The sequence below is a fragment of the Helicoverpa zea genome, chromosome 31 (assembly GCF_022581195.2).
Source record: "Helicoverpa zea isolate HzStark_Cry1AcR chromosome 31, ilHelZeax1.1, whole genome shotgun sequence".
Lineage (NCBI taxonomy): Eukaryota > Metazoa > Arthropoda > Insecta > Lepidoptera > Noctuidae > Helicoverpa > Helicoverpa zea.
In genome coordinates this window covers 2840881-2859104 of record NC_061482.1, presented here as the reverse complement: position 1 = coordinate 2859104, position 18224 = coordinate 2840881, and the positions used below count along the sequence as shown (strand labels likewise).

The following is an 18224-nucleotide window of genomic DNA, read 5'->3' as shown; positions in this document are numbered from 1 at the left end:
GTATAATTCAATTCAATTGGTAGGTAATTTAGATGTATTTTTACAACTGCGGCAATCGAAGGAAAATTATTTTATTATGTTGCTTACAGAAATTCCTCATCTTAGCTGATAGACACTAACTCACACGCAGGCACAATGCTGTGCTTGGCACCACTCGTACCTACGCTTAACATCATCAGATTACCTGTCATCCTCCTGCGCACAGATACTACGCTATAGATACTTTTTCGATTCCTATGGTTCTGCTTTATTGCCAATTTAATTTGGGGTGCAAGATGTTTTGTTCAGCATCTCACAATGTTGGTTTCTAGTCAAATCGACTTTTAGACTACCTAAACCTAATCATTCACATGATACCTAAACTTTCTTTCACACACAACAATATCAATCATAATAGTAGTGACATTTATCCCAGACCTAAATGTTTTGTTTTGTCCGTGGAAAAGACTTTTCTTCCGTGGTATTGTCTTCCATTTAAGAATAGAAAGTATGCCTATGTGTACATCAGTTTTGAGACATTCGCACGCCTAATATTTGGCCTAATGTTTGGCGTGAAAATTTTTCAGTAAATAGAAGCCAGTGACTCTTGCCATTTCACTTTGGCAGTCTTTACAGGTAGCCAGAGGCCAGAAAATGTGACAACCAGTCTTACCAAGGGGTAGCCGGTTGCCCGATCACTGGGTTGAGGAGGTAGGCAGATAGGCATTCGGACTCGGAACGTGGCGCTTTCGCCGAGCGTGGCCCGACACGCTCTTGGCCGGTTTTTATTATATCTTTCAATTAGGATGGAGTTAGCATAGTCATGAGACGTTGCGGGCTCCCTTTCGCAGCGCAGTGTAAAAATATCTTCATCATCATCATCAGCCTATCGTAGTCCACTGCTGGACATAGGCCTCTCCAAGTGCACGCCACTGAGATCGATTTTCGGCTTCTCGCATCCAGCATGGTATATTTTTTTGATATAGCATCAAAAAAATATCTTAAAGTAATGACATTATATTTAATGCTATATCTGGAAAGAAAAGTAATTGTATTAGGTACACCCCGTTTTTTATAAGTATTTTTTTCATCTAGTCGTAGGATCTATTTCTGAGCTTGGCTTGAATATACTTAAGCAAAGAACGTGTATGAGGAAATATACACGACCACGTGTAAAAAATAATCGGTCTTGTGAATATGGGACCCACCATTAGGTTTAACCCCTAAACGTAGCGAGCGATGAGGGCCTCAAATAAAGAAACCACCCATGTCGTATCCTAACTTTTTATAGGGAGCGGGTAAGAGCCTCAACGAGAACCTATTTGGATGTACCTACCTAAATCTAGCCTGTGCGATGATAACGCCAAGTTTATTACTTACTAGCTTTTGCCAGCGGTTTCACCCGCAATATCTGCACGAACCCTGATAAGCCTATAGCCTTCCTCGATAAACGGGCTATCTAACACTGAAATTTTTTTTTCAAATCGGACCAGTAGTTTCTGAGATTAGCGCGTTCAAACAAACAAACAAACTCTTCAGCTTTATAATATTAGTATAGATTAGTTAGCTACTTACTGAATTAAATAATCTACAGCTATGAAACCCCAATAAATCTTCGGCGAATTTTTTATGTTTTGTATGCAGATGATTGTTTGAATAAATAATAATCTGATTCGAGCCCGTGATATTGTTTTACACCTTTTTGGAAACAATGAGTTTTATTTTCACATAGACATATTTAGTTCTTGAGATCAAGCTAATTTATATGTCAGTGAGAGGAGCTTCGTGGAGGCAGCAGGGCCTGGATAAATCAGATAACTTGCGGACACATTCTGATCTTATTTAAAATCGTTATTATCGTCCCACCGGGCTATGAGAGTGATGGAATAGTGAGCGCACTTGTGTCTGCGCAAATGCTTGTGCACTATAATAAATTTATGTCCTGCGCAGTTGGCTAACCTCCTTACTTGTGCGTTGCCAGACGTACTTTTTGGAGATGCTTTTTGGAGATAACTCGATCGTGCGCTCAATGTACGGTACTGAGAACACAAAGAAGGAAGCAGGTAAATGAATCGCACTCGCTCCGCTTGCGCTCTTTTAGTAACTGATTTTGCTCTTAATAATCCGAGTACCAAAAGTAATTGAGTAATTCACTCGGAACGCGAATGAAACCGCTTACTGTGTATCGCTTTTTTATTCAAAAAGTTCAACAATTTCGACATGCCAAAAAAAACACGCTGCTCGTGGCTATTTAGCTGTCGCATCTTAGAGCGACTGCTACGCTCTGGATCTTGGGTTCGATTCCTGGGTTTAGCCGAAATCGCTTTGTTTTAAGAAACTGTCACAATGCAGCTTGAAGTCTGGAAATTAGTGATTCATACCCATGCATCAGAGAGCACGTTATGGCGACAGTGGGATCTCGGCTACAGTGAACTCCCAATGTGCCTTTTGGAACGAGAAAGACAGGGCCACGGAGGGAAAGATGAGCGGTTATGCCATAACGGGGGTAGGTCTGGCGCCTTCTTGTACTTAGGTTCAATTCGTACGGTGGGCTTGACCAAAACGATCAATTACGATTGAACTAATGGCGCGTTTGGATTCTTGGAGACATCTGTCAACGATCTCTGGTATTACAAAAAATGGGCCGATGAGCTTTACATATCCAAAATTAAGAACATAGGATATATTAATAAATAACAATACGTAGGTATATCTTTTCTAAGGAAAATACCAATGACGGTATTTCAGAGGTACGAAAGTTGCGGAGGTGGTAATATAATAACCGTGGCTTAGGAAGCATCTACACGGTGCATGTAGCTGGAGCAAGTTAACATGCGCAAGTGGCTAGTGACTGAAGCACGTGGGTGGGTTTTTTAATTTGGTACATGCGCGAGTCGCTGGACCCGCACGTTTAAAAAAAAAATGTAACCTGCGTATGTGCCAGCTTCTTGCACCGTGTAGATGCACCCTAAATGACTTAGGTCCCTTTCTGGATACACAGGCTTGTTTTCGAAATTTGCAATTTCACTGTGTTGACGCGTTCACAGCGACGACATGCATTTGCTATTATTGATATCAACGTAAGCAAAGATTTAATTAAAATGCTGGATAAGATTTATGTATATACAGTTTCCGTGCTAGGTGATAGTAGATATGTGTGTGAAGTGAAGGTAGAATGAAAACTGTAATATTTTTAAAACCCATAGTGGTCGAAAGTATGTATCAATATGAATAAAATATGTCCAAACACGCGGTAGCTTCTATCAACCGGAGTTGCCTTGTCTTTATTGCCAGGTAGGTACGGTATGGTAGACAAACCACATTTCGGAGTAAAGATCTCGTCTATACTAATTAAATGAGCCCAAACATGTGGTAGTAGCTAAATACCGATGTGGATCGTTAATTTTCTGTCGTCTCTCCATCATGATGTAAGGTCCAAACCTTCACGGTCATATTGACTTACGCTTCGTGCTGACAATTTTCAAGAGTTGCCCTCGATTTCTCAGCGTCTCCATAATTACGTTAAACAACTACGAAATATTCTTTCATGTAAAGAAATAAACTTCAAGTCGGTCCAGGCGTCATTGAGAAATCGAGTAACATAACAGACAAATTGAGAACCTCCTCCTTTTGTTTGAAGTTGGTTAATAAACATCTGCCACTGCAACACTATTTGACGTATCAATGCTTGTTCTGCCAAATCCAAATGCCTATCTGTCTCTGCTCATCGTGAAGAATCCGTTCCTCCTAGCAACTAGGTAGGTACGTTTACTATAACTATATTCCAAGCCCGTGCAAAGAAAGCGTATAATTGTAGTTGTAGTTCATTCATGTTTAGTAAATATTATCAAAACAATGTGACAATTTGTGTCAACAATGGTCAGATGAAATCTGTACGAATCACCTTGCTCGGGATTCACTACTCAAGCATTCATTCCGCGATGTTTTTATTTAGCTGTGTGGTAGTTTTGTAAACTCTATTGGGTGTCGGACCGACGATGAAGTTGTACGCCAGTCGTTTCACATCGCACGTGGAACGCACACCGCACTATGTTCCCGAACCTTACGTTACTACAGATCGCACTTGTCGCTCTCACCACCGTGTCCTGCGAAGTCGCCAGGGACAGACGAGGAAGGCGGAAGAACGACGAACCTGACAAAGCTTTATGGAAGAAAGTTTATGAGGACGAACTGAATGACGCCATGCTGTCAACCAGGAAGCGGGAGAACCACACGCGGGCGGTGCAAAGCTCCGCGCAGAATGACAACGAAGCTGTCTTGGAAAAGCTCATGGAAAGCATCACTTCCAGTGAAAAATATCTCAAAAAAGTTGATAGCATAGAATTTCGGCTCAACAGGCTGGACATTGAAGTTCACGAGAAGACAAATGCAATTCTGAAGGTTCTCACCGAGATTTCGAAAGCTCTTCGTAGTGAAACAGCTTGTGCTCAGAAGATGGAGACCAGTCTGATGTCACTGAAGTCTGACGTGAATTCCATCAAGTTCTATGTGGAGAAGGTTCCTATGCAGCGAACTGGTGTGTCAAGTCCATTAGGTATTTATTTATTTTTTATTGATAACAAAACCGTTTTAGTGGTTAGTGGTTTTGGATAATGTAACTAAATAAAACAATTAACTTATAGCATAAATAACAATTTAAAATTAAAGTAGGTACAATTGGCACACATGGTCACATTGGCAGTCGCTTCTTGTAAAAACACTGGTAGGTGCTCAGATGCATTCGGTTAGATCCCATCCAACCATCTTAAGGTGGTTAAACGTGCTTTATCAACATTTTTATTTATTCGGAGGCAATCGGAGGTCCTCGACACACAGGTGTCTCGTTAATAATACAAAGTTAAACCAAAATATTTGGATCATTCATTGCCAATACTGAGTTTAGTCACCTCGTTGATTCATATTAAACAATGAGTTCAATGGAAGATCAGGAAGTGCACCTGTGTGCTTACTACTACTATGTGCCTAAGTCCCTATGTAATAATTGCCAATTACCAGCGAATTCAGGATGATATCACGAAACTACGGAGTTCAATGGAAAAAAGTCTGGAATGACATTTCATCAAGCACTTATAAGTTTTCTGTCTGGGCTATTGCGTGTCTGCATTTTTATCATAAAAGTATTAAGTACCTCAACGACGAACCTTCTATTAAGTCTTTGACTTGCCTCTTTTGAACCAGCTATTAACTGTCTTTTTTTAAAGTAGGTTTGCAAAAGTATGGCCGACGTACCTAATTATCTTTTTCCCTACATTCATAAAATACTTTCCATGTTAAGGCACTGCTTCATTGCTTCATACATATAAGTTTCCCTTGATAAAAGTGTACGTATACCTTCAGCAGAGAGTGCAGAGTACCGCATGGACCCCAACCTGGACTCGCGACTCACGATCATGGAGAATCATCTGAAGACCATCCAGGGTGGAGTGGACTCCATAGTGACCACTATATCAGAGGTCAAGAACAGACAGTACGCGAGAACGTTCCCCACTAAGTAAGTAAAAAATTTTTAGCTCTTCTGGTGTTTTAGTTTTACAAAATTGTATATGTAATTTAGGCTATATGCTGCATCCAATACACCGCGCCCCGTCGCGTAGTTTGATGGCAGATTCTACCACTGTATGCAAGTATGTCAATTTATATAGAAATCACCCTTAGTACAACACACTGCCGACGGAAACGCGCGGGAAATTGCAAGGGAAAAATCTGCCATCCCACGCTACGCGACGGAGCGCGGTCCAGTGGGTGGACTGCCAGTAATGAAGTCACGGTGATGAACTATAGTTCTTTATAAATAAATTAATAATAGGTTGTAGGCAACAAGTAAATATTCTCACAGTTTGTGAGAATTGTGTCACAGTAAAACAATTGGGTCTCAAGCTATGTTTGTCTATCTAGCTATTTATTTACAGTTTTGTTCTCATCCCGTGAGACATTAATTGGGTCACAAGGGTAACTGATAGGTTCTAGGTTATTTAAACAGCTTCCGTCAGTCCAGTAATCACCAACGCGACTGCTTTACACGGTCTATTCTGAGATTCTTTAAGATCCTTTTACGAAGAGTCAAAGTAAACTCCCGTGCAGGGTGCACATAAAGGTGTACTGGCCATCCATCACATTTGATGTCCGGCCCATATAGCTGATCCGTCAAGAATAGCCACCGGGGCAGAAAATGAGCCTCGTAGCAATTATTATTATGTCTAAACGCATTGTTTTCTATAGGTTTCTTCTAAACATTGTTAATAGATAATCTGATTGTTCTTGTGCCAGGCTAGACAGCGCAGCAGACGGCATGTCCCTGATCACAGAGTTTAGGAAGACTCTTCGAGAACAGAAAGGGAAGAAATGCGAGTGCAGGTGAGTTGTTTGTCGCAAATCCATTGTTAAACATTCGGTACTGCCCCGCACGTGTCTTTGTTTTGACTAATCAAGTATCTGTTATCATAATTGAACCGCTTTTATAGTAATTTTGTACGAACCGAAGCTAACGTAACAATATTTTTGAATTTGTAATTCGATAATCGGAATACTTGAGTGCCTAAACGATTGTTTTAAGTGGTTGTTTGATTTCATTGCGCGTTGCTTATAACGAATTGGTTTTAGTCATCAGCTGCAAATATCACCGGGGCTGCGGGAATGTTGCGATCGCGTTTTTGAAACAGGAGGAAAAGTAGGCGGGTTTTAGACAAAGTCCACCACCGCTTCTGCTCCGCCAACAACGCTCTCCCATTTGTGATGTACTTCTCCTTTCATGAGAACAGCCGCCGTAGCCGATAATCGGCTAGGAGAACATCAATACTTTACGTTTTATGACCAAAATAAAAAAAACAACAACAAGAGATTTAGGTTGAGGAAAGCAACATGAAAAAGTCACTCAAAAATGATGTACCTACGATCTACTGTTCTATATCTATGCCCAAGTCCTAACACTCATAGAAAAACTTCTCAAAAGTGTTAACAGGAGTGGCAGGGTGGACCGGTCAGAGCGTTACCCCACAGACTGCCACGAGATCCAGGTGCAGGGCTTCAACGTGTCAGGCATCTACAAGATACGACCCGACGACATGGAACCGTTCTACGTGCTCTGCGACTTAACCACTGCGGGAGGAGGCTGGACGGTATCATTGTTATTGTTATAACTTTTTGTTATTTAGAAAAAAAAATCGCGGTTAACTACAGAATGTTTATAACATTCTGTAGGTAACCGTTCACCACAATTGCCAGGCAATTATGGGTACTGGTGTTGCCTAGCCTAGAAATTGGTTGTACCTCTAATTTTCCCGGGTGCAGCTAAAAATAAAAGCTACTATTGATACCCTGGATACTTATATATATGTACTATGAAATATATAGAGCCTAAAATGTAGGCCTGTAAATCACAATACTGTAGCCTGAGGAAACCTACGAGAACTTTCATAAATTATAATCTTTTTAGCTCAAAACTGATTTGTTGATGATGCTGTTTGCGAAGAATTCATTAAAGTGGATCGAATCACACAATCTTTTCGACATAAACCTTTTCAGGCAAGACTAAAGGTCCACAACTGTAACCTTTCAGGTGTTCCAAAACCGTTTCGACGGTTCCCAAGACTTCTACAAGGGCTGGTCAGATTACGAGTACGGTTTTGGTAATCTCGCTGGAGAATTCTGGCTTGGGTTGGAAAAGCTGAACTACTTGACTAATCAGAAGCTGTACGAGTTGAGGATAGAGATGGAAACACAGCACGACCAGGACGCGTATGCTGGGTACTCCGTGTTCACTGTGGGTCCTGAACATGAGGGTTACAGGATCAGCACGTTGGGCACTTTCTATGGAACTGCAGGTATGTATAATATAGCCTGACTATCTATATTCGACTGCCTCATTGGTCTAGTGGTCGCAAGCACGACTGCTATGACTGAGGTCGCTGGTTCGATTCCCGGGTCGAGCCAAAATCTCTTTGTGAGTTTTATGAACTTTCACAAAGCAGGCAGTAGCCTGGAAGTTCGTGATTGATTCACGTAAATGTCGCTCCGGACGTATTATTATGTTAACAGTGGGAGAAAATGGGTGATGGTGAAATCTCTAATGTTAAGCTAACGTCCGTGGGTGTGTGGAGTTTAAGTCATTAAGAGTTCCTGTACGTCTTCCAGCTGGCATATTTCCGAAGCGATAAATAGAAACCTGAAAGTCAACCAATCTTATCAAAGAGTGGCCCTTTGTCTTTTTATGGAACCTGTTATTATTTGAAAACTAATACTGAATTTCAGGCGACTCGCTATCGTATCACGCTGGTCAAAAGTTCTCCACTTACGACGTTGACAATGATGAATGGAAAGACGGTGCCTGTGCAACTGAACACGGCGGAGCTTGGTGGTACAAAGAATGTGATAAAAGGTAAACTATCATTTTGTAAAAAATAGTAGCACACAGTATTCATACTTGCGGGATGCCTGAGACCAGGATTACAAATCATAACTGCCAAAACTATTGAACTGATCTCTGAAACGTTTGGTACAAAGATAGCTCGAGATATCCCAGGCTACTTCCTATCCTGGTGAGGGAAATAGTTCCCTCAAGACACGGGTGGATCCACGGCTAACAGTTAGTAAAATAACACAGTTTACAATTCACTTCTCGTGAATAGATACAAACGACAAGATTATGGGTATCTGCGGTACATGCAATTTTATTTCTAGGTCACATTACCATAACTGGTGAATAGATAGTTTGCCTACGTAATATAAATTATTGATCTAGGTAGACGAACTGAGTTTATTTTTGAACAATTTTCCAGGAACTTGTAAATGATTGAGGTGTGATTTGATTTCGTAAGTAATTTCGCCTTCTGTCTAACCCTTTCCTAGTAATTCATTCATTACTACTATTTTCAGTAATCTAAACGGAAAATATTCAATGTCGACTGATGAAAACCGAGGACAATCTATATATTGGATATCGTTCAAGGGTCCTAATTTCCCGCTGACGAAGACCAAAATGATGATCAGACCGCTGCCGGCTAGCAAACCTATAGATTACATGGACCCCGGCAGGGTAATGTAACTTTTGTATATTTAGGTACCTTTTTCCACAGCCAAATTGCCCTAGTACCCATTGATCTCTTGGGCCACATGGACCAAAAAATTTCCTTTCCATGGGACCGCAACGCACAACGGACCTTACTTTATTCACCGGTTAATACAGCCCTGGCTGGATGCAATCAGAACTGGCTTTATACTAAAATACTTGATACAAATAGGCGTTCTTATTTCAATGGAATGGTAAGTTACGCCTCTACGCCAGTGGTGTAGGAAAGGTAAAATGTTACTGCATGCATGCTTATTTAAAATGAATTTATATTGTTCTTACACTGCATACTGAGGATTTTATATTGTTTGCACTAGAACAGAGCCTGAAATGATATTACTTCGGTAGGTACTATAATACGACTGCTCGCCACTGTCTCCTCGCGTTCCCGGCCGAGTAAGTAGACAGCCTTGCTCAGAGAGTTGTAGGGGCCTGGCATGCATTTTTAAAGTGATTGTGGTGGAAATAAAAGATTTTTTAACCTGATTTCTAAGATGAGGGTTACGTTTTTGCGCGTGTCTTTTATGTTTATATGCATGTCATCATATACAATAGAGAACATTTTTGTGCGGCGAATAAAACGTCTGGAGTGTCTCCTGAATTCCTGATATTTTTTTAGGAATGATGTGTGGTGTGATTTGGCTGAAATTACGCAACCAATTTTGGCCTTTTTTGTATCAAGTATTTAACTAACATTTACCTAGTAACATAATATACAATAACACATATTTAATATAGGTACACCTGGACAGTACCTGCTAACCGACTTATGTATTATTATTCTACATATCTAAGTATGTATATTTTAATAGGAAATCGGGATCGGTGCCGGTCGCCAAAAGCACGTAGCTGGTGCAAGCCACCAGATGCCCTATATATCCAGAAAGGCTTGGGGACTTTAAGCTAACTAAACGTGCAACAGCTTTGGAAGATACTGCGCTTGCTTCATTTGGTTTTTTGTACTTTCCTTAAACAGCACAAGAACATGGTTGTACGTAAAAGAGCACTCGTTGACAAATGTAGCAAAAGAACGAACAGCTAATGTTATTTTCAGAAAATTGTAGAAAGTCCGGAATTGAGACCCCTTCCTGAGAAACTGAGAAAGGTACCCAAAAAGGGGGGTTTGCGCACACTGAGTGAGAAGGGCAGGTACGACCTGGTCCCCAACAGCAGTCAGTACAGGTATGACGACACCGCGGAGGCCTACTTCCCCAACTACACGTGAGCGGCGCTGACACTGAAGACCTCCCGGACCCTCGGACCTCTGCCGACCCAGCGCGTGACATTCATGAGGACTTCGTTGATTAGTTATTAAATTGCCCATCGTATGAAATTAACTCCGCTTCGTATATACCAAAACATATACTTAGCAGAGTTTAGATGAACACGATTTTTCCCAAATAGGAATAGGCATTCCCAAATAAAATAAAAATGAAAAAAGGCATCGTCTAGACACTGTTGTCGGCGCTAAAAATAGTCTTCATCTAAACTCAGCATAGCATCGCCTACCGGACTTTCGATCAAATTAAATTTTAGTTGGTCAGGCGTTGGAAAGTAGCGCCCTACAAAATGCTAAGTTAAGCAAGAAAAATAGCCAATTTAAGCCTTTTGAAATGCAAATGAATGCTTATTTAAGTACCTACTGGTGTTTATGATTTTTTATCTATAGTTCAGTTGGGATCTTGTATCAAGCGGTATGATAGGTGTGAATTGAACTGTGATCGAGATTACTTTATCTTTATATTTGTTATCATTATCACCCACGTTCCATTATCTATACCTATTTAAGTTCGAACCTACTAAGGTTATCAATAGGCTTATTACGCTAGTAAATTCTTCGTCAATCGTAAATAAAAAAAAATGTGTACGGCCAAATAAACACACATTTGCAAAAATGCGTTTTAGAATCCTGACAAAGTTACTTATTTTTAGATTTTGTTTTTTTTTTTTATTACGGATATACGGCATCAGGATTACACCAACAATTTTTCGGTTTTATAGTTGTCTATCAACGCCATTTATTGTGAATACTTCAACTGCTGGAGGAAAATTCAAATAATTATGTAAAAATCATCAAAAGCCTTTTATTTTGAATTTGCCTTTATCAGTCGAAGCGTTCACCTTAATGAAGACCGATTTGTTTTTTTATTTCACCAAAAATAAATGACGTTGTCGTCATTTTCAACCTTATATAACAATAGCGGAAGGTTAATGTGCATATTCGATTACTTTTGAAACACACACTTCCCAGTGTAGATCCTGACCGGACTAGTAAATATCTATTATATAAAATATGTATATTATATAAAGTTTGCAGACTTTTTGGTAACTGTATATTTTTGTATAAATGACTCGTTGCGGTGTAATGTCGTTATTTTTGTATTTTCAAGAATGAAGGGACTCAGAAAATCTTACATAAGTATTGTTGGTATAATAGCTTTTATATATAATTTAAGTTTTCGGTTTAGCTTGTTATGTATGCATACATTGCATAGCTTTTTTCAATTTTCTTGTATACGAAGTCGAGAAAGTTTAAGCTATCATTGAACATGGAAATAGGACTAGAATGTTACTTATTTATATTTGATTCTAAAGCAGTTTGTCTGCTTGATCGAGCATCTCATGTTGATCTGTAGAGTGCCACAAACTGCTGGATGAATGACAAATATAACTAGTTTTATTTTGTATTGTTATACTGCCAGAAATATTATATTGTTAGTATGCAGTAAATAAAAAACATATAATATCAGTCTCATTTGCTTTATTTCCCTTATTGAACCAAGAAATAGCTCCTGCACCTTTTTGAGCAGTGTGTTGGACATTTAAACATTCTAATTACTTATATAATTGTAGAATTGTGTAGTCACATATTCAATACTTACAAAAAGTTAGTCGTACTATGTATCAATATCAAAACGTTTATACATCTACTAGATTCTAAAGCAGTAATAATTCTAAAAAACCGTAGGAGTATTCATAACTGACTTCTATGACTACACAAACTTACATAAACAGGCTGACGGTAGCGTGCCTAGCGGCTAACATTGTAGGCAAAGATAACATGGAAATCTCTTAATAACATCGTGCCCATCTTACAATGTTGAGCCACGCGGGCCGCCGACGCCAACCTGATGCGAACTGTACATTTAAACCTCATGGCAGTGATCAAGCCGACTGTACTTTATACATACAAAGTTATTATGCTTTAACCTTAGGTACATTATATAAACAAATTGTGAAGATTAATCTACACTCTCCTACCATTGCTGTACATTATATAATAATCAAATTAAAGTTCTCAGAATTTTACGTAGCATTGTTGGTATACAATCATATAATAATATCCTACTATAATACATTAACATATTAATCATCAGTAAATTAAATATAATATTCCTGAAAATGCGCAGAACAAAAAATTATATATCCATTTAGTAAATTAGCAATACTTAACATTATAACCGAAAATCCTTCTAAATTAAATCCCAGTTTGAAATCACCAAAGCATTGTACAAGTTTACTTATGCTATAGATAATATTACTGACCTGATTTTGGTAAGTGCTAATACGACTGAATATTTACAAGATAACGTGATTAATCAACTCTCTTCTCTTGCATATAACCCAATAAATCTAATATTTACAATAATTGGCCGTGATATATAACGCGATTCCAAAATTAAATTGAACATTATTTACCAACTATGTATTCAAATAACTATACAATAATAATAATTAAATAATCGCTGTATTTGTTAATATATTAGAAATTATCTACAAACACATGAATCCAAGAAATCGTGTTAATATAATGTTTAGCCACAAAAATATAACTAAGTAGCACCATTGATGTAATAAGCTGTTAGCTCGGTCAGCACGAGTGTTTTGATAAATAAAATTTGCAAACAAAACACACTGGCAAACGGGGATCTTTTAAATAATAATACACCAATCATTTATGTTGAATTGCACTAAACTGAACACGAATTAACTATAAAAGCGAATATTGTTATACATTTTGTGTTATAAAAATTTTAATTACAACAACTAACTGTTAGTCTATGTGAAACATTAACTTAGTACCTACTACTTAACGTTTAGAGTTAACCTAACCTACAGCTAGTGAACAAAGTGTATGTGTTGCAACAGTAACGACGACATACAAACTGTGCCTGCAGTAACTAGGGACTTCGGCAGGCAATCGATACTTTATCGATTCACTTTTCAGATATCGATTCTCAACATAACATTTTAAAATCGATAATCGTTGTTTTACATTTCAAAAAGTGAATACGATAAATATAAATGTCGATGACCTGCCGAAGTCATTATCATCTAATCTAAGATATAAATCTATACATTGACATACACCCCTAACACGTTCAAGGTCGAATATTGTACAAAATATTTCTTCGAACATTTCAGACAATTCAAATTAATATTCAAGTAATTTTCCGTCGAATTGACTTAGGTACGAAATGTGTCAATATCTGAGAGGTTTTGAATAGGGTGGAGGCGTCAATCTTACGAGCTTTCTAGATCGTCAGTTTGACGCCCATTTGTATTTTGAAGTGAAAAGAATTTAGCGTATCGGGATTATGCGGAAAAGAAGGAAAACGCCTTTTTCGTGAGAAAAACAAGTATTTCTGGAAGTTATTAAATAAAATAGAGAGAGAGACGAAAGTAATTATTATCTAAGTACGTGCTTAAATAAGTATAACTTAACACTAGATAGGCGGAACTTTCGACATTTGTCCTAAGTGCACAATAGCATTTTCCGAACTTATATGAAACGCGGTAATGATGGTGATACGTGACGGCTGTAAGATAAAACGTGTGGAACATAATGCGAAGGGAACAAATATATCGACAATAACATTCGTTAACAACGGTTGAAAATACCAACATATATTAGTATAGTATTTAAACCTAAATATGCTAGTAATTGAATGAATTGATTCTGTTTTAGTGAAGGCGTTCGTTTAGTTGCTACTTCTACCTGCTAATCCTATGGACCAGTATGTCCAGTGTTGTCATAATAGTTTCGACTGTCAACTAATTTAAGTCTAGAAATGATTTCGGTCATATTATCGCCGCGAAATTGCCTATATCTTAGACTATTTCACAATTATTGTATCTGATATTTTATCAATGAAGTTTGCCATAGTTTCTGGCAATCTACTAATGTTAGTCTACAAATGATTTCGGTCATATTATCGCCGCGAAACCGCCTAAACATTAGACTATTTCACATAGGTTTTTCACAACTATTGTATCTGATATATTATGAATATTTCATCAATGAAGTCTAAAAATGATTTCGGTCATATTATCGCCGCGAAACCGCCTAAACATTAGACTATTTCACGTAGATTTTTAAAACTATTGTATCTGGTGTCTTATGAATATTTCATCAATGAAGTCAACTAATTTAAGTCTACAAATGATTTCGGTCATATTATCGCCGCGAAACCGCCTAAACATTAGACTATTTCACATAGGTTTTTCACAACTAATGTATCTGATATTTAACAATGAAGTTTGCCGTTTCTGGCACTACTAATATTAGTCTACAAATGAATTCGGTCATATTATCGCCGCAAAATCGCCCAAACATTAGACTGTTTCACATGGATTTTTAAAACTATTGTATCTGATGTCTTATGAATATTTTATCAATGAAGTCTACAAATGATTTCGGTCATATTATCGCCGCAAAATTGCCTATATCTTAGACTATTTCACATAATTGTATCTGAAATATCATGAATATTTTATCAATGAAGTGTTCTCTAATTTAAGTCTACAAATGATTTCGGTCGTATTATCGCCGCGAAACCGCCTAAACATTAGACTATTTCACAAGGGTTTTTCACAACTATTGTATGTAATACGTTATGAATATTAAATGAATGACTGGTTAGCATCGTGTATGAACTTTTGGTGTGAAAACTCGATGTAGTCCCCTTACCGTAGCTAAGAACTAACAACTAAACAACAAGTCCTACGAAATTGTCTACTTGAACAGAATAACTCTTACGCGTGTAGTGCAAATGTTCGTCTCAAAGTGCTCTCCGATAACGCAACACTGAAGTTATAAGTTGTTCGCGAAGAACACTGACAGCAAATCTGAAAAAAATAAAAAGAAAATCAATGAAACAAACAGAACATTTAATAGAGAGAGCACATGCGTCTGCGCATATGCTTGTGAAATATACCCTGAGATGCGTGCGAAAATAGCCAGTTATTAATAAGCCAAACTCAAAAAAAATATTCAAATTAGGCTAATAAATCAGAATTTATTGAACATCAAAATAAAAGACAACTCTCAAAATGCCCACCCTTTTCCACTTCCTATATATTTTTGCTGGGAAGAAGCTTCAATCTTACCTCAGTCATGATCATGCGAAGACTGTTCGCTCTCCGGACGCAAGGAGTCGATGCAGGCGACAATCTTGAGGGCTGGTCCCAGTTTCATGGACAGCGCCATGACCAGGTGTTCCGGTCTGATGAGGAGCAGGGCCTCGCCGTCTACTTCCTGCATGAGGAACTCGTCTGCGTAGCCAGCGCAGCCGGGGATGTTGCGGATGAAGTCGCACACTTCAGATACCTGGGGGGAGAGGGGATTAGTTAGATTTATTGTTTGATGTGTTTGGAAATTGATTACAGTGTGTGACGCTCGTGGCTAAGTCACATAAGGATCAATTGATCACAAGGTTAAGCAACGCTTGACGCGGTCGATTAGTAGATGGGTGACCACGATAAATTACTGGGTTGCGGCTATCTTTCGAACATATTATTATGGCAGCTGTGGCAGTCGTTACGGGTAGTCAGAAGCCAGTAAATCTGACACAAGTCTAACCAAAGGATATCGGCATGCCCGGATAACTGGGTTGAGGTCAGATAGGGCAGTCGCTCCTTGTAATGCACTGGTACTCAGCTACATCCGGTCAGACTGGAAGCCGACCAGCCGGCCTCTTTGGGAAAAGGCCAGGTAAATGAATAATGTAATGTATACTCACAGTCCACTTATTAGCGTTAGGTATTTTGGGTGCAGCCTCAGCGCTAGGCTCGGGTGCTTCCGCCTTTGCACTCGAGTTGGAAGCAGTGCTATGAGCCGCGCTCTCGTTCGACGAGCTGATACGACCCACGCTGGGCGAGTGTTCTAGCATCTGCTTCTTACCTGTAGTATTTGTGAAGGTTATTATTATTACTCACATTAATATTGTAAAGGGAAAATAAAAATCTGAACTAGTATAAAGGATTTTAGGAGTGTGTGTTTGTAAGTTACTTCTTGCTTCGACCAATTTTGATACAATTTAGCGTGACGGAAGTTGATACCCTGGATTTACAAAGTTTATTTTTTTACATAAATCAAAATTAAAAATAAAATGGTGGTATAAAAATTAGAAGTTTTTTTTAATTTAAGTTTAAGTAAAAAGGATGCAAGGAGCATGCAAACTGTCAATCGGACGAATATTTGTAAGTGGGTATTTATATATAATCTGTGCCACGACTCAAGTCCAGCAGAAAACTGTATACATCTTTACAAGCATTTACAATACAAGTAGTTCAACTTACGAGGCGGTCCATCATCAGACGAGGGCAGCTTATTCTCCTTGTCCTGTTCCTTATCGACCCAGTCCCTCAGAGGCCGGTTGACCTGCACCAAATTACTCTACAAATCAGTTGACAACCGTGCCAAACGCCCGGAACAAACATATAGGCCCAGGGCAGACAGAGGACACGGTTATTCTAAACCACTGGAGAATCAACCTTTCAAATACGGTATTTGACAGCTGGTCAAATTTAATGAACTGTTAAAAACGGGTACTTTCTATGCAATTTTTATAAAAATGTGATATATGACGTCACAGATTGTTCACATGTACTTACTTGCCTTAAAACAAAAATAACAAAATGAATATATTTTTTCCATTAAAACTATAAATGAAAGTATCACTATTTTAAGATGCTTTTAAAAAAGAATATGATAAAGTCTTTTTTTGGACCTAGTCTAATACACAATTATTAAAATAACAAGACCCGCTTGATAAGTCAGGTTCAATATAAAAGGCAAATGTTTTTTGCAAGCTCTTATGAAATGTCACATTGATTGTACGGGTCCAAAAAGTTGGTCTTTGGAGAAGGACCGTCAAGAACTCCATAGACATTGTTTTAAAGAAAATTGTATGTTCTCAAATGCTCGATTATTCAGCAATAGTAAGCTGATAAATTATGTAATTTCGAACATATTAGTATATGTATACTTAGTTCAGACATATATGGACATAATTTAAATACTGTTAAGGTTGATTTTCTAGTGTGTGATAAAAATCCTCTCCGCTGAGCTTTTCTCTGTCTGCCCCACGCCATACGCAGACATATAAGTGCTTATATTCATTGGATGACGTCATATAACTTTGCATCTGAAGTTTAGTTACTATATTTTACCAGATCTAAATGACCGTCACGGTGAAACTTAGAGAAATATGTATAAGCATGTACATAATAGATATGTAAATAAGCATTGTTTCTTCTCCTGGACATCAATTTGATCAACCAGTGTTGAGAACAGTCATTAAGTTAATTTTTAAAGGAATAAAACAAGAATGCGTATGCGCACGGTCATACAAATGGCTGACTTCAGAGGGGCAAAGTTATTTGACGTGTACTTCACTACGTATTATAATTTATATGTTTCATGACAACAATTGAAATCAAATACATTAAATATAAAAACGTATTAATAAAAAATGGGGAAAAAAGAACACAGATAAGTTAAAAAATGACATAAAAAACATAATAGAAATTCCTTCAAGTCTGTTCGTTCAAACTACACAGCGTTTTTTCCATGCGATTTCCGTCAATAGGTGGAATAAATATATATTTAAGACGTTCAAGTATATATTACATAGTATAATTGATAATACACCCGTGCAAAGTCGGGCAAGTCACATATAGAAAGTAACATTTATACATATGTATATAAAGCATATTTTGGCATACATTTCATATCCTGCCATGCTTCGAAAGAATAATATTATCAAATCCATGTTTATTTTTACGATAGATAATTTTACAGAGCGAGTATTTCTCGGCCATTTTACTCACGACATCAAGACAGACAGAATTAAAATTATTTATACCTTATAATAAT

The 18224-nt window shown here is 38.0% G+C and overlaps 2 protein-coding genes across 4 annotated transcripts in view; one reads left to right on the top strand and one right to left on the bottom strand.

Moving 5' to 3' along the window:
- Positions 1–4029: 4029 nt before the first annotated feature.
- LOC124645019 (angiopoietin-related protein 4-like) lies at positions 4030–11727 on the top strand. The gene is made up of 8 exons (XM_047184748.1): positions 4030–4534; positions 5338–5491; positions 6268–6354; positions 6950–7115; positions 7556–7820; positions 8248–8374; positions 8872–9031; positions 10119–11727. The coding sequence occupies exons 1-8, from the start codon at positions 4030–4032 to the stop codon at positions 10287–10289; spliced, it is 1635 nt and encodes a 544-aa protein (XP_047040704.1). The 3' UTR covers positions 10290–11727.
- An 81-nt stretch (positions 11728–11808) lies between these two features.
- The window catches only part of LOC124644957 (polyhomeotic-proximal chromatin protein-like), a 46424-nt gene continuing 40008 nt past the window's right edge, over positions 11809–18224 (bottom strand). For 2 of the 3 annotated variants that reach the window (XM_047184653.1, XM_047184655.1), the window contains exons 25-28: positions 16646–16742; positions 16087–16247; positions 15455–15674; positions 11809–15193 (exon numbers count right to left, since the gene is read on the bottom strand). In XM_047184653.1, coding sequence (XP_047040609.1) covers positions 15456–15674; positions 16087–16247; positions 16646–16742 — 477 coding nt within the window. In that variant the 3' untranslated portion in view covers positions 11809–15193; position 15455. The remainder of the gene's footprint in view (positions 15194–15454; positions 15675–16086; positions 16248–16645; positions 16743–18224) is intronic. The other variant, XM_047184654.1, reaches the window with a different exon arrangement.

Excerpts from the sequence above, each read along its gene's own strand:
- LOC124645019 (XM_047184748.1), top strand. The coding sequence starts at position 4,030 with ATGTTCCCGAACCTTACGTTACTACAGATCGCACTTGTCGCTCTCACC. Across the intron at positions 7,821-8,247 it reads CACTTTCTATGGAACTGCAG|GCGACTCGCTATCGTATCAC; the intron begins GTATGTATAATA and ends ACTGAATTTCAG. Across the intron at positions 8,375-8,871 it reads TACAAAGAATGTGATAAAAG|TAATCTAAACGGAAAATATT; the intron begins GTAAACTATCAT and ends TACTATTTTCAG.